At 45.6% G+C, this 12,310-nt stretch overlaps 1 protein-coding gene across 1 annotated transcript in view; it reads right to left on the reverse strand.

Moving 5' to 3' along the window:
- The window catches only part of HOMER2 (homer scaffold protein 2), a 375,844-nt gene that overhangs the window by 124,708 nt on the left and 238,826 nt on the right, over nucleotides 1-12,310 (reverse strand). The window contains exon 5 of the mRNA XM_082254028.1: nucleotides 11,692-11,831. Within this exon, the coding sequence (XP_082110154.1) occupies nucleotides 11,692-11,831 (140 nt within the window). The remainder of the gene's footprint in view (nucleotides 1-11,691; nucleotides 11,832-12,310) is intronic.

The raw sequence follows: 12,310 nt of genomic DNA on the forward strand, positions 1-12,310 counted from the left end.
ATGAATTGTCTACATCTGAGAAGTCAAAAAAGCCCCTTCAGCTGCTTGTGTATATAACGAAGTGTATATAAAATGGAATACATTAAAATTACATTAAAGCACCAAATATCCTGAACATAATCCCTGACATTTATGAAGAGTGTTATAAATACTCTTTCGAAATCCCTCTTGCTGTGGTCTAACAAACTGCAGAACTTTCAACTAACTCATGTGTCAGTAAAGTTTATATGAATCTGTCGCAACTCTGACAGAACTGCTGCAAGCAGCTCTCCTGTCAAGTGGTGGAGTTTCACAAGCAGATAAGTTATTAGGGGATGTTGGGAGTAAGTAAGAAAAACTACTTGAATTAATTTTAGTATACACAAACAAAATATATTACCCAATATTGCTCACGCCTGTGAAATGGTGACATACTACGGTGCCTAAAATTGTCAGTGGGAAACACTTTAAAAGTCTTTACAGGTTATCGGTTTAGTTACACATGAGCTATGGTGATAGAAGTTTCACTCTCATTCCAACGTCCATGGCGATACCACAAGTGTGTGGTGAAATCACAATTTACACATGCGTGCCGGACCTAGGCGCAGGTTTGCATTTGCGCACAAGCATGGGTTGCTTTAACTTGTTTTATTATTGGTTTTTATTTTATTTTTTTTCATTTAACTAATGCTATCACAAGAGGTGAGCAAGACCCCTTAAGATAGCTTTGGACAGTGGCAGGTACTTTTATTGAGACATCGGGGTCATCAAGTTGGTGTTATTTCTTTATGAATTTTTCACTGTATCACTATTTAGTAATAGTGTATCAAGAACTACTTGAATTAGTCCCACCTATCAGTATAAACAATGAAGATGTAACAGGGTTTTCAGGAATTTGGCACATGGCTTCCGACTATCTAAACACTGCCAGAAATGTGCTGCAAATGCCTCCCCGAATCGCCCGTAATACCAATTATCTACAGCAGAAAACACAATGTGAATACATATGCCAACTTTTTCCCATGTGACCCTTGGAGCTGGATATTTAAATGGTTATAAGGCATTTTATTGTGCAAATGTCAACAATATAACGAAAGCCAAAAGAAAACATTTTTTTCCTTGTGTGCTAGAACAGCAGCAGATTTCCTCGAGTATTGAGGACAATGGTTTGTACACTGCCAGAAGTAAAGAATTCCTTCCAGCTTTTCTCTTCATCATATGTGAGCAGTGAGCAATGTCACCTTAATTCACTGTGACTTCCGAGCCAAATGCTGCTTATTCTTCTGCCCATGGGACATTCCATGATGCATTATGCCTTCTGGATACATGGCGACCACGTCCATCTCAAATGTAAGTGACAATAGCTGAAGGCTCCAAATAATGTATCACACATCTATTTATATCCGATAAATATGAAAAATCTGCCATAATGTGTAGAGAACTATGACAGGACATCTATGGATCTATCCCACAAAAGCTTGTTATATTAGAGTCTACGTTATGTAACATACTTCAACATGGATTGACGTTTCAGGATGTTTCAGGATGTACTAAGATAATCGAATCAAGTAAATTGTTATTTGGAACAAAAGCAAAGGTTTAATTCTGTATTATGAATGCATCATTAAGGTGCATCATTAAGAAACCACAGAAGAGGGAAACAAAGACCAAGTGGTCCATCGAGTCTGCCCCATTTCATTTTTTTTTTTTTTTTTTTTTTACTTTATATCCAACTATAGATCTTGGTTTGTCCCAGGCATGTTTGAATCCAGGTACTGTTGACAGAATCCCTACTTCTGCTGGTGGTGCTGTTCCTGGAGCGAGGGGATCAATAGGAGTTTCCAAAAAACAAGTATGTTATACATATCTGCTCTGTGCAGTGGTTTTGCACAGAGCATCCCTGATCCTTCTCTTCTTGGGTCCCCCTGCCAGCAATTCTGACTCCCCCCCCCAGCAAATGACCTCATAGCACACTGCTTGCTTTGGGGGCACTCTGTGTGGGCTCCCTCCCCAGCTGGTTCTGTGTCCCCATTGATACACACAAAGCAGCTGGGCCTTTCCTCACTTACTGGTTGTGATCGACAGAAGTGGGAGCCAGTGTTGACTAACACCAGCAGATGACATGGCTCCCAAAATCTTCACGGACTATGGAAAATTCACACTGGGCCTAATGCAACTTGGATTCTGTGCATCTCAACTCTTCCTCCAGACACTGGAACCTTGATTTCCAAATTAAGTGCAAAATTTTCCACAGTCAGTGATGATTTGGGGAGCCATGTCATCTGCTGGTGTTGGTTATCATGTCCAAAGTCAGCGCAGCTCTCTACCAGGAAATTCTAGAGCACTTCATGCTTCCCTGTGCTGTCCAGCTTTTTTGAGATGCTGATTTAATTTTCCAGCAGGACTTGGCACCTGCCCACACTGCCAAAAGTACTAATACCTGGTTGAATGATCATGGTATCCCTGTGCTTGATTGGCCAACTCGCCTGACCTAAATCCCATAGAGAATCTGTGGGGTATTGTCAATAGGAATATAAGACACCAGACCCAACAATGAAGATGAGCTGAAATCCACTATTATAGAAACCTGGGCTTCCATAACACCTCAGCAGTGTCACAAGCTGATCGCCTCCAAGCCATGCCGCATTGATGCAGTAATTCATGCAAAAGGAGCCCCGACCAAGTATTCAGTGCATACTAAACTGTACATGGGCGTACTTTTCAGTAAGCCAACATTTCTGTATTAAAAATCCCTTTTTTTATTGGTCTTATGTAATATTCAGATTTTCTGAGATACTGAATTTTTGGGTTTTCACTAGCTGTAAGCCATAATCATCAAAATGGAAATGCTGAAATATAGAACTCTGTATGGAACGCATCTATATAAAATAATAGGATTTTTGTACTCCCAGCCAAATCCATTTCAAACTTTTGAGTTCATTGATGGACATTGTTATATTGCCCCCTACAGAAGTAGGACACTAGGTAGAAAAAAAAAAAAAAAAAGACCGCCTTTGGGCAGTCCTAGCTGGTATACATCTCCCTCTCTGCTATATGCCTTCAGTTTCGTAACAAGCAGTGTCAGAAGTATGAAAACTCCATAGAGGGGTGGGTACTGTGTCCGTCAATGAACTCAGAGAAATGTATTTTATGGTAAGTACAAAAATTCTATTTTCTCTTTCGTTCATTGACAGTCAGAGCGCTCCATATTCAGAACCATAGGGAGGTTCCCAAGCAGTGCCAAACATGAGGGATGGGACAACAAAAAATTCCAATGCTAAACAAAAGAGCCAACCAGGTAACAGGAGCTCAACAAAAAACAACTGAACAATACATCCCCAAAGAGGGAAAAGACCCTCTAAACAGCAGGCTGAAAAACCTTGCAGCCAAAGGAAGCGTGCACAGATGCCAACACATCCACTTCGTAGAATTTAGTGAAAGTGTGCACCGACGACCAGGTGGCCGCCTGCAAACCTGCGCAACTGACGCCTGATGACAGAACGCCCAAAAAGCACTAAGCACCTGAGTAGAGTGCGCCGTTACAGGGAAAGGAGGAACCTGACCCTTCATAGAATAGGCCTGAGTCACTGTCGGAACCACCTCATCTTTGTAGACCGCCATATAGGGAGTACGACAAGATAATGCCACCAGTTCAGACACCCTGCAAGGGTTTATTGGCCACCAAAAAAAACTACCTTCTGAGACAGCGTAAGCAGTGGAATCTCCCGAATCTTTTCAAAGGAAGGCTTTGAAGGCACCAAGCTCAAATCCCATGGTGGTAGAGGGGACCACACCGTAGGAATAAGGTATTGAACCCTCAATAAGAGTACACACCAATGAATTCGTGGCTAAGGATCACTTGAAAGAAGACCGCTAAGGCAGACACCTGGCCCATGATGGTACCCAAAGCCAACACCTCGTTGAAGGAAGGTTAAAATCTGAGCCACCGAATCTACTCACACCATGAAAGGTACAATGGTAAATCTTTCTAGAGGTAGACTTCCTAGCCTTCAGCAGGGTCAGGATCACTGACCCAGGCAAACCTCAATTCAGCAGCACCTTGCTTTCAACAGCCAGGTTGTCAAAGTCAGTGAGTGTAAAGCAGGATGGAAGATTGACCCCTGGGACAGCAGGTCCTCCCTGAGAGGCAGTATATAGGGGACGTCAGCGACCAATCGCATGAAGGGTCCGCGTTGCAAGATTGGCAAGGCCAGTCCGGGGGCCACCAGAATCGCCAGAATCCCTTTGGCCTCGTTCCTGCGCAGAAGCTGCGGAAGAAGCTTGAGAGGAGAGAAGGCGTAGATCTGACAATACTGGGTCCACAGGGCGACCAGAGCATCTGTGGCGCCGCCAGAGAATCCCGTAATCTTGCCACAAACCTTGGTACCTTTCGGTCGAGCCAAGACGCCAACAGGTCCACCTCGAGGGTGCCCCACTGCAGACATATCCAATGAAACACGTCTGGATGAAAGGACCACTCCCCTTGGTCCAACGCCTGCCAGTTTTTCATTCCTGGAATGAGTACGATAGAGAGGGCCGGAACAAAGCGTTCTGCTCACCAGAGAATGCCGGCTACTTCCAGAGCCACACATTTTGTTGGTGATTGACATAAGCCACCGCCGTGGCATTGTCCAACTAAATCCTTACCGGGAGCCCCCGGTGGCGATCCATCCAGATCAGTCCCAGGACAACTCCGCACCTTGACATACTGGTGTCCGTCGTGACCACTGTCCAATACAAGGGGAGAAAAGAGCGAAGCCACCAAGCCAGGGAACCCCTGGTTAATCAGCTCAACCGAATTGGATTGTCCAGCGACTTTGGACACTTGTCCCATTGTACCAGGATCTCTCTCTCGAGGGACCTCGTAGGGAACTGTGAAAACGGAACGGCCTAAAATGTAGACACCATCAGGCCCAGCACCTGTATGCAAGTCCGGAGGGAGGACCACCTGCTGGACAGCAATAGCTGAATTGCAGTATGCAACTTCTGGAGTTTGTCCAGAGGAAGGAACACTCTGGCTAGAGGGGAATCCAGATAATCCAATTTCCTGGATGTAATCAGGGCAGACTTCTGGTAGTTTAGAAGCCAACCAAACTCCTTCAGGGTCTGTATAGTGATCTCCATGACGTCCATCAAGGCAGAAGAAGACTCCGATCGCAAGAGGAGGTCAACCAGTTAGCCCATTACCCCAAACCCCCGCTGATGTAGCAATGCCAGAACCGGGGCCAACATTTTTGTGAAGACCCGAGGAGCTAAGGTGAAACCAAAGGGTAACGCCAGGAACTAATAGTGCTCCTCTACCACAGAAAAATGGAGGAAGCGCTGGTGTCGGGCACATATTAGAATGTGTCAGTAAGCATCCTTGATTTCGATAGAGGCTAGAATATCCCGCTGATGTAGGGATGTCACTACCATGCGAACAGACTACATTCTAAATTTTTGTACCTGCACAAAGCAGTTCAGGGTCTGAGGTCCAGAATCCGACGAACCTTGGCCTCCTTCTTTGGGACCGTAAACAGGTTTAAATAAAAACCTTGAAAATGTTCCAATACCGGAACCCGGACAATCACTCCGTAAAGCAACAAGTCCTGCACCGCCCCAAAGAAAACTTGCAGTCAGTCCAGGGACAGACGTACATTGAAAGGAAAGAACCTTTCCAGAAGGCAAAAACAAAACTATCTCGTAACTGGACAGAATTACTTAGTGGACCCATTTGTCTTTACCAAGGAAGTCCACGGGCCCAGGAAACCAGCGAAGACGTCCCCCCCCACCCCATGCAATGGTGCGAGCGCACCTTCATGCTGAAGGGACCTCGTCTGTGTGTCTCGAGAAACCCGCTCTCACTTTACCAGACCAGGGTCACTTGGAACCTCCTGAGGAGGGCTTGAAAGGTTTTGAACCCTTGTCAGTGGACCCTGAGGGACGAAAAAAAAACTTTTCGTGTGCCGAGAAAGAAGGGCCGCATCTGCGATGAGTTTTTTTCCTCTTTCCAGGCTGTGGAAGAAAGGTGTTCTTCTCCCCCGTGAGACTCTTAATGATGTCATCCAGGGTAGCTCCAAACAGGCGATCGCCTGGGTAAACCATTCAGAGCTTTTTTAGAAGTCTGGTCCACAGACCAACCCTCAAGCCACAAAGCAAAGGCAGGAGGAATCTGCTCAACCCCCAAATCATGGCGCAAATGTTTAGCCTACTCAAGTGTTTGCGACACCAGGGCAATGGCCAGAACCTGCCTCAGCGTCGAACCAGCAATAGTGAACATACTGCGGGCCACACACACTCCCGCCTTCCTGACAGCCATGCCCCCACCACTGGTCAGACAGTCCACCTCTTAAGGAGTGACTCTTCAAATGGGTACCTCACCGTAAAGCCTTTAGGAACCACAAGGGGGCATTTTGGACGCTCTTGACCTTTAACCTGTTCGAATAGGAGGGATAAGGGAACACCTTTGCCGCACGAGATGGCTTATGGGTGCCAAAAGGGGACAGCCACCTCCGCAGCAGCTTCAGCTGCATCCGCCATCCTCAAAGTTTCCCGCATGGATGTAATCAGTGCGTCAACCAGTGCCTTCTCATGCGCAGCTACAGGAATGGAGGAAGCATCCTCACTGTCTGATAGATCAGAGAGCATGGCTACAGGCTCCGTGGGTGGTCCACATCCGCAGCGACAGAGCCAGATTCAGAATCTGATAAAACAGATGAGGCAAGGGATGCTGCTATATACTAGTCTTATGCCCAAGCACCACCTCCACCTGGAAAACACAAAAAATTTAGGAAGGGATAACTGAGGGCCCACTGACTGAACCCCGCAAAAGGGGGTCGCGCTCTGACAACCCTCAAAGGAGGCCCACATAGGAGGCCGCAAAAAGAGCCCTCTTAAGGAACCCCCCCACGTAATGCGGGTAGTCCCGCAGGCAGGATAACCCTATGGTCCCTGTAGTACCGCTGGGAAGGGTGTGTGCCCTACAGAATAATGGTGGCCAAAGCTGCAGACGAACTGGACAACCCTCACATCGCCGCTCCTCCAGAAGGAGGCACCCAGCTTGACCGCACAGCCTAGTAGGTCGTGGGCCTGAGGGGGACCGGAACCAACAGAGGAAGCAGAGGGGAAGGTGGATGCCCAACCGCCCTCACTGGGGCCACCCCACACAGCGTCAGGCTAGTAGGCCGCAAAGGCGCAGGCTAAATTACTGGATGATCTGGCCGCATGAAGCGGCAGATGCCAGGCCCCCTGCTCCCCAGGCCCTAGAAGCTGCAGCAGGCAGCCCAAGGGACAACCCCCCTAGTAAAAATCCCGAGGGTTGAGGGGGGACAGTGCGCCCGCTAGGTACCCAGGCCAGGTGCAGAAAAGCGTGCATGGCCTCACCCGGGGAGGGGGAGCAGAATGCCGGACACCACGTCCAGGGAAGAAGAGGGGGGGGCCATGCACTTACCGATGCTGCGAAAGCGTGCGGGTAACACATCCAAGACAAAACCTTCTTGTCTCCGAAGTGGGGGGCTGTAGGCCAAGGCAACACTGTGACTCAGACTATCGGCGCCCGGTCATATGTGTCCCCACGAGACGTTTAGCTCGTTGGCTGCCCTTTTCCAGAATGGGGCCTGTTGCGGCCGACAGAGCATGTAGCTAAAGGTCTGCGTGCGTTTGATGGCCAGACTGGGGGGAGCACTGGATCTAGATTATCCAGCCTGTTGCCCAGCCTGGCAGTTGTTTGTAGATCTCACAGGAAAAAAAACATAAGAAAAAATGCCATTTAAGAGGAAAAAATTTCCAGGACCAAAGATCCCAGCAGGGAACTAGGTCCTTACTCCTGACTAGGCAGCAAAAAAGCTGAAGGCCTATAGCAGAGAAGGGAATGCATACCAGCTTGGACTGCCCATAGGCAATAAGTCTTTTTTCTGCCTAGTTTCCTACTCTTGTAGGGGGCAACATAACCATATGGTTCTGAATATGGAGCACTGTGTCAGTCAATGAACAAAAGAGAAATTGGAGTTTCACTTTTTGGATTTGAATTGCTGAAATAAATTAACTTTTTAATGATATTCTAATTTTACGAGATGCACCTGCATACATGTTTCATTCAGCTTTACTACTGTTTGACAATGCACATGTGCCATTAATACATACCTTGATAATCCATATTCCTCTTCCATCCTATACCTGTCTGATATGCCACATTTTTTTTATCAACACAATGGTTTTTTTTTTACTAAAGCTGGAGAGTGCAAAATAAGCCAATCAGTTTCTAACCCCAGCTTGTTTAATAAAGCTTTGGTAATAAAACCTGGAAGCTCATTGGTTTCCATGCAGAAGTGGGCCTGATTTTGCACTCTCCAGTTTTAGTAAATAAACCCAAATTACATTATTGAGGCATTCTTAGTAGAATTGATAAACAGTATTATAGACGGTCCAACAGCTGAAGAGGTTTGTTGTGGGGTGGGTGGAGGCTGACTAGTTCCTCATCAGGTCCACCTCACTTGTGAATGACAGTTATTGGACTGAATAGTAGTTATGGAATCCACTACCATCTGCTCTCAATCATGAGGGAGGCGAACCGGATGGGAAACGTTGAAAGACTAGTTCCCCATTAGGTCCACCTACCTTGTGACTGACAGTGGTCAGCAACAGGCAGATTCCATAGCTACTAGTGGGCTGTCTAGCAGTTTTGGAATTTGCCCACTGTCATCCGCTGTCAATCACAAGGCAGGCAGCCCTGATGGGGAACTAGTCTCTCAAGCCTGCGACTTTGAGTTGTCTACGAACTGGAGGCAATTATTTTTTAATCTGTCGCAGCCATAGTGACACATTGCAAATGTGACACAAATACCTACGAGTTAGAACTGTTACCGAAACTGCTGATTTGCATGGCAGTGTGGAAAAAGTTATTCCCCCTGTCTTGTTCAAGAGGTGGTACTTCAAGTGAATGGGGCTGTGTTGCAACCTTCCCACAACTGCGTGTAATGCACACAAGTGGTGCGAGCTTTTAGGGGTTTGAACAGATGGTTAGGAGGCAACATAAAACACCCTCTGAAAAGCAAACCACTACAGGATGCTCATCAGAGGGCTAAGGCAAATGTAAATAAGCCCTTACTTGGGTGGCACAGTGGCTCAGTGGTAAGCACATCTGCCTTGAAGCAGTGGGAACCTTAATTTGAACTCTGAAAAGGACACTATCAGCATGGAGTTTGTTCCACTTTCCAAAAACATTCAGGTAAGTTAAAGCGGGGTTTCACTCAGTTTTGTGTTTATTAAAGGTCAGCAGCTACAAAAAGTGTACCTGCTGACTTTTAATGAACACACGCTCACCTGTCACACAGTCCATAGATGCGTCCGCCCCGAAGCCTTAATTCTCCTCCTCTCCTCTCGGAGGCGCTGGCATCTCTAGTGTGGGCACCCAGCTGTGACAGCTTGTGGCTCCACAGCCGGGTTTGCACTGCGCATGCGCGAGTCGCGCTGCGCGTTGTGAATGGCTGGACGATCTTTTGGGACCTGTGATGTGTCCCAGAAGATTGCAGGGAGGGGGAGAGGAGAACTTCCGCTTGAGCTGCCTAGGTGGCCCGAGCGGAAGTGGGAGGGGGTATCTGTGAAATCTAGGTACCCGCTCCCCCCCCCCCCCCCAAGAAAATGACATGTCAGTGGGTCAGCAGTATTTAAAGCGTAAGTTCCACTTTTAGCTGGAACTCCGCTTTAATTTGCTCCTGTTCAAATTGGCCCAAGTATGTGTATGCATGTGCGTTTGGGATCTTAGATTGCAAGCCCATGAGGTTAAGGCTGATGTGAAGGAATAGTATGCAAAGCACTGAATAAATTGCTAACACAATATAAATACCTGCAAAAAGTAAATACTGTAAATCATCAAATGTTGATGCCCACAGCCAGCATTCGGCGAATGTTAACCATGTTTATCATACCTTTGTAAAATACAGAAGTTTTATGTATTGTCTCCCAGCATGCTGTAAACCTTTGCTCTGTTACTCAAATAAATTGTTGCATTTAAAAGGTGAAAAAATATGTATTTAGCTGCATGCCTGGAGTTAAGCTTTAATGAATCCCGCTGGTCAGACAGTCCTGCTGAGCACCAGGCAGTGCAGTTCGCATCTACCATAATATGCTGCCTGAAGAGGAATTGGGATTACATCAGAGGAGTGTAATTCCACCTACTCCTTGCTGAGGCTGCCCATACTCACAGATTTTGTTATATTGTTAGTCAGGTTGAAAAAAAAAAAGACCAGAGAACTGACATTCTTAATCTACAGTTTATTTACCACAGAAAGGTGGGTACAAGCTGGCATACACCAATAGGATGCTTGCATTTGTTTTCAAACCTGTATTTATTCTTATGGACATTAACACCAATTTATCTAAGGTAGAGTTGATACAGAACACCCAAACAGGCAGTTCACTTTGCAGGGGAAATTGCATTTTGCAAAGGCAATTATCCCCAGAGCTTAGTGAAAGTGGTAAAATTTTACTTTGCCAAGAATACCCAATCATGTGTAAGAAAAAAAAAAAAAAAAAGCATATTGCTTGTGTATGATTGGATGATGGGAGTCAGCAGAGCTTCACCCTTATCATTACAGTGATACTAAAGACTAGTATGTTTTTTTTTTTGGTTAAAAATAATAAACATGTTATACTTACCTGCTCTGTGTAATGATTTTGCACAGAGCAGCCCAGATCCTCCTCTTCTCGGGTCCCTCGCCAGCGCCCCTGGCCCCTCCCTCCTTCCCCATAATAAGTAAATTGCAATGGGGGCGCCGAGGCTCTGTGTGTCCATTCAGAAATGCAGATGCAGCTCGGCCCCTGCCCCCTCTCTCCCCTCATTGGCTCACTGACTTTAATTGACAGCAGCGGGAGGCAATGGCACCCGCTGCTTTGTCTCAGCCAATCAGGAGGGAGAGACCCGGACAGCTGAGTCTCTTGTGCAACATCACTGTATCGAGATGAGGCTCAGGTAAGTATTAGGGGGGGGGGCTGATGCACACAGGTTTTTTATCTTAATACATAAAATGCATTAACCTTTCTGCCTTTAGAACAACTTTAAGCCTGTTTCATACCAATTTCAGCTTGTATAAGAACAGTGTGAACAGCACGTCTTGAAAAAGCATTTTCAGAGCTCTCAGTAAGCTTTGGTAAACCTTCTACAGTACCATTTAGCTCTAGTTTGTAAATGTTGAACACCGATCCTAATAGGAGCGCTGATCGCCACTTTAAGCAAGCTGCTAGCAGGCTTCAGCAGGCTTTTAACTAGCTTCAAGAAGTGGTGAAGCCTTCTAGCTGCTTGCTTAAAATAGCAATTAGCACTCCAATTAGGATCGGTGTTCAACATTTACAAACTGGAGCTGAATGGTAATTTAAAAGCTTTAAACAAAGCTTGCTGAAAGCTCTGCAAATGCTTTATAAAAGCTTGCCGTTCACACTGCTTTTATACAAACTGAAGCCTGGGTGAAACAGGTCTTAGTGAAAATTCCCTAGCAAAGTGCAACTTTCCTTGCAAAGGATCAATTTGCCTTTAACAAATCAACCCCAATTTAAAATTGTCCTAAAAGGAATTAAACATATCTTATGAGGGAAAGTAAAATCCAAAGCATTTAATCAATGAAACCTACAGAGCAGGAGATCCTGTGTGCCTCGGTAGAAATCTGTATGCAGGAAACCAATCACCAATAAAACAAACAGCCATGTCATATGGATGAGGAATCACAATGAGCAAGTTACCTTTGTGCAAGGGCAGTTTTTAGTTTATCATTCTCAGTCTTAAGTTCAGAGTCAGGGGGTGTTCCATGGCAGGCCTTTTCATCATCTGTCCCATTCACACTGGACGCTCGGGTAGATGATGGCGTTTCCCGTCCTGACTCCTAAACAGACAAAGCCAGAAAACATTTAAGACAATGACAATAGTAAATTCTAGTCTGACAAAAACCATTTGTGTGAATATCTCAAGCATTTGTGTGGACACCACAAATGTTTGTCATATCGTTTGTAATATGATTATTTCCTACGATTGTCAGCTCCATCTAGTGGCCATAATGTGGGATTTTTTATTCATTGAGGTATTTCAGAGGGGATAATCATATTACAAATAAAGCGGCGAACATTTGTGGTGTCCTTAGAAATGGTTAGGACATCCGCACAGCTAATGTTTTATACATAGAACCCTCTGTGGAAATTTATACATGTCAAACAACCAATGTGCAATTGAACAAATAGGGCACAGTAGACCTTAGATCAGTCTCAATTCCTTTACCCTAAAAGGGATTGTAAACCTTTACATATACCCACTGAAGTGAATGGCCTCAGGTGTTACACAGAGATTAAACAAATTCTCCTACATAAC

Source organism: Pelophylax lessonae (genome assembly GCF_965119305.1).
Source record: "Pelophylax lessonae genome assembly, chromosome: 4".
Lineage (NCBI taxonomy): Eukaryota > Metazoa > Chordata > Amphibia > Anura > Ranidae > Pelophylax > Pelophylax lessonae.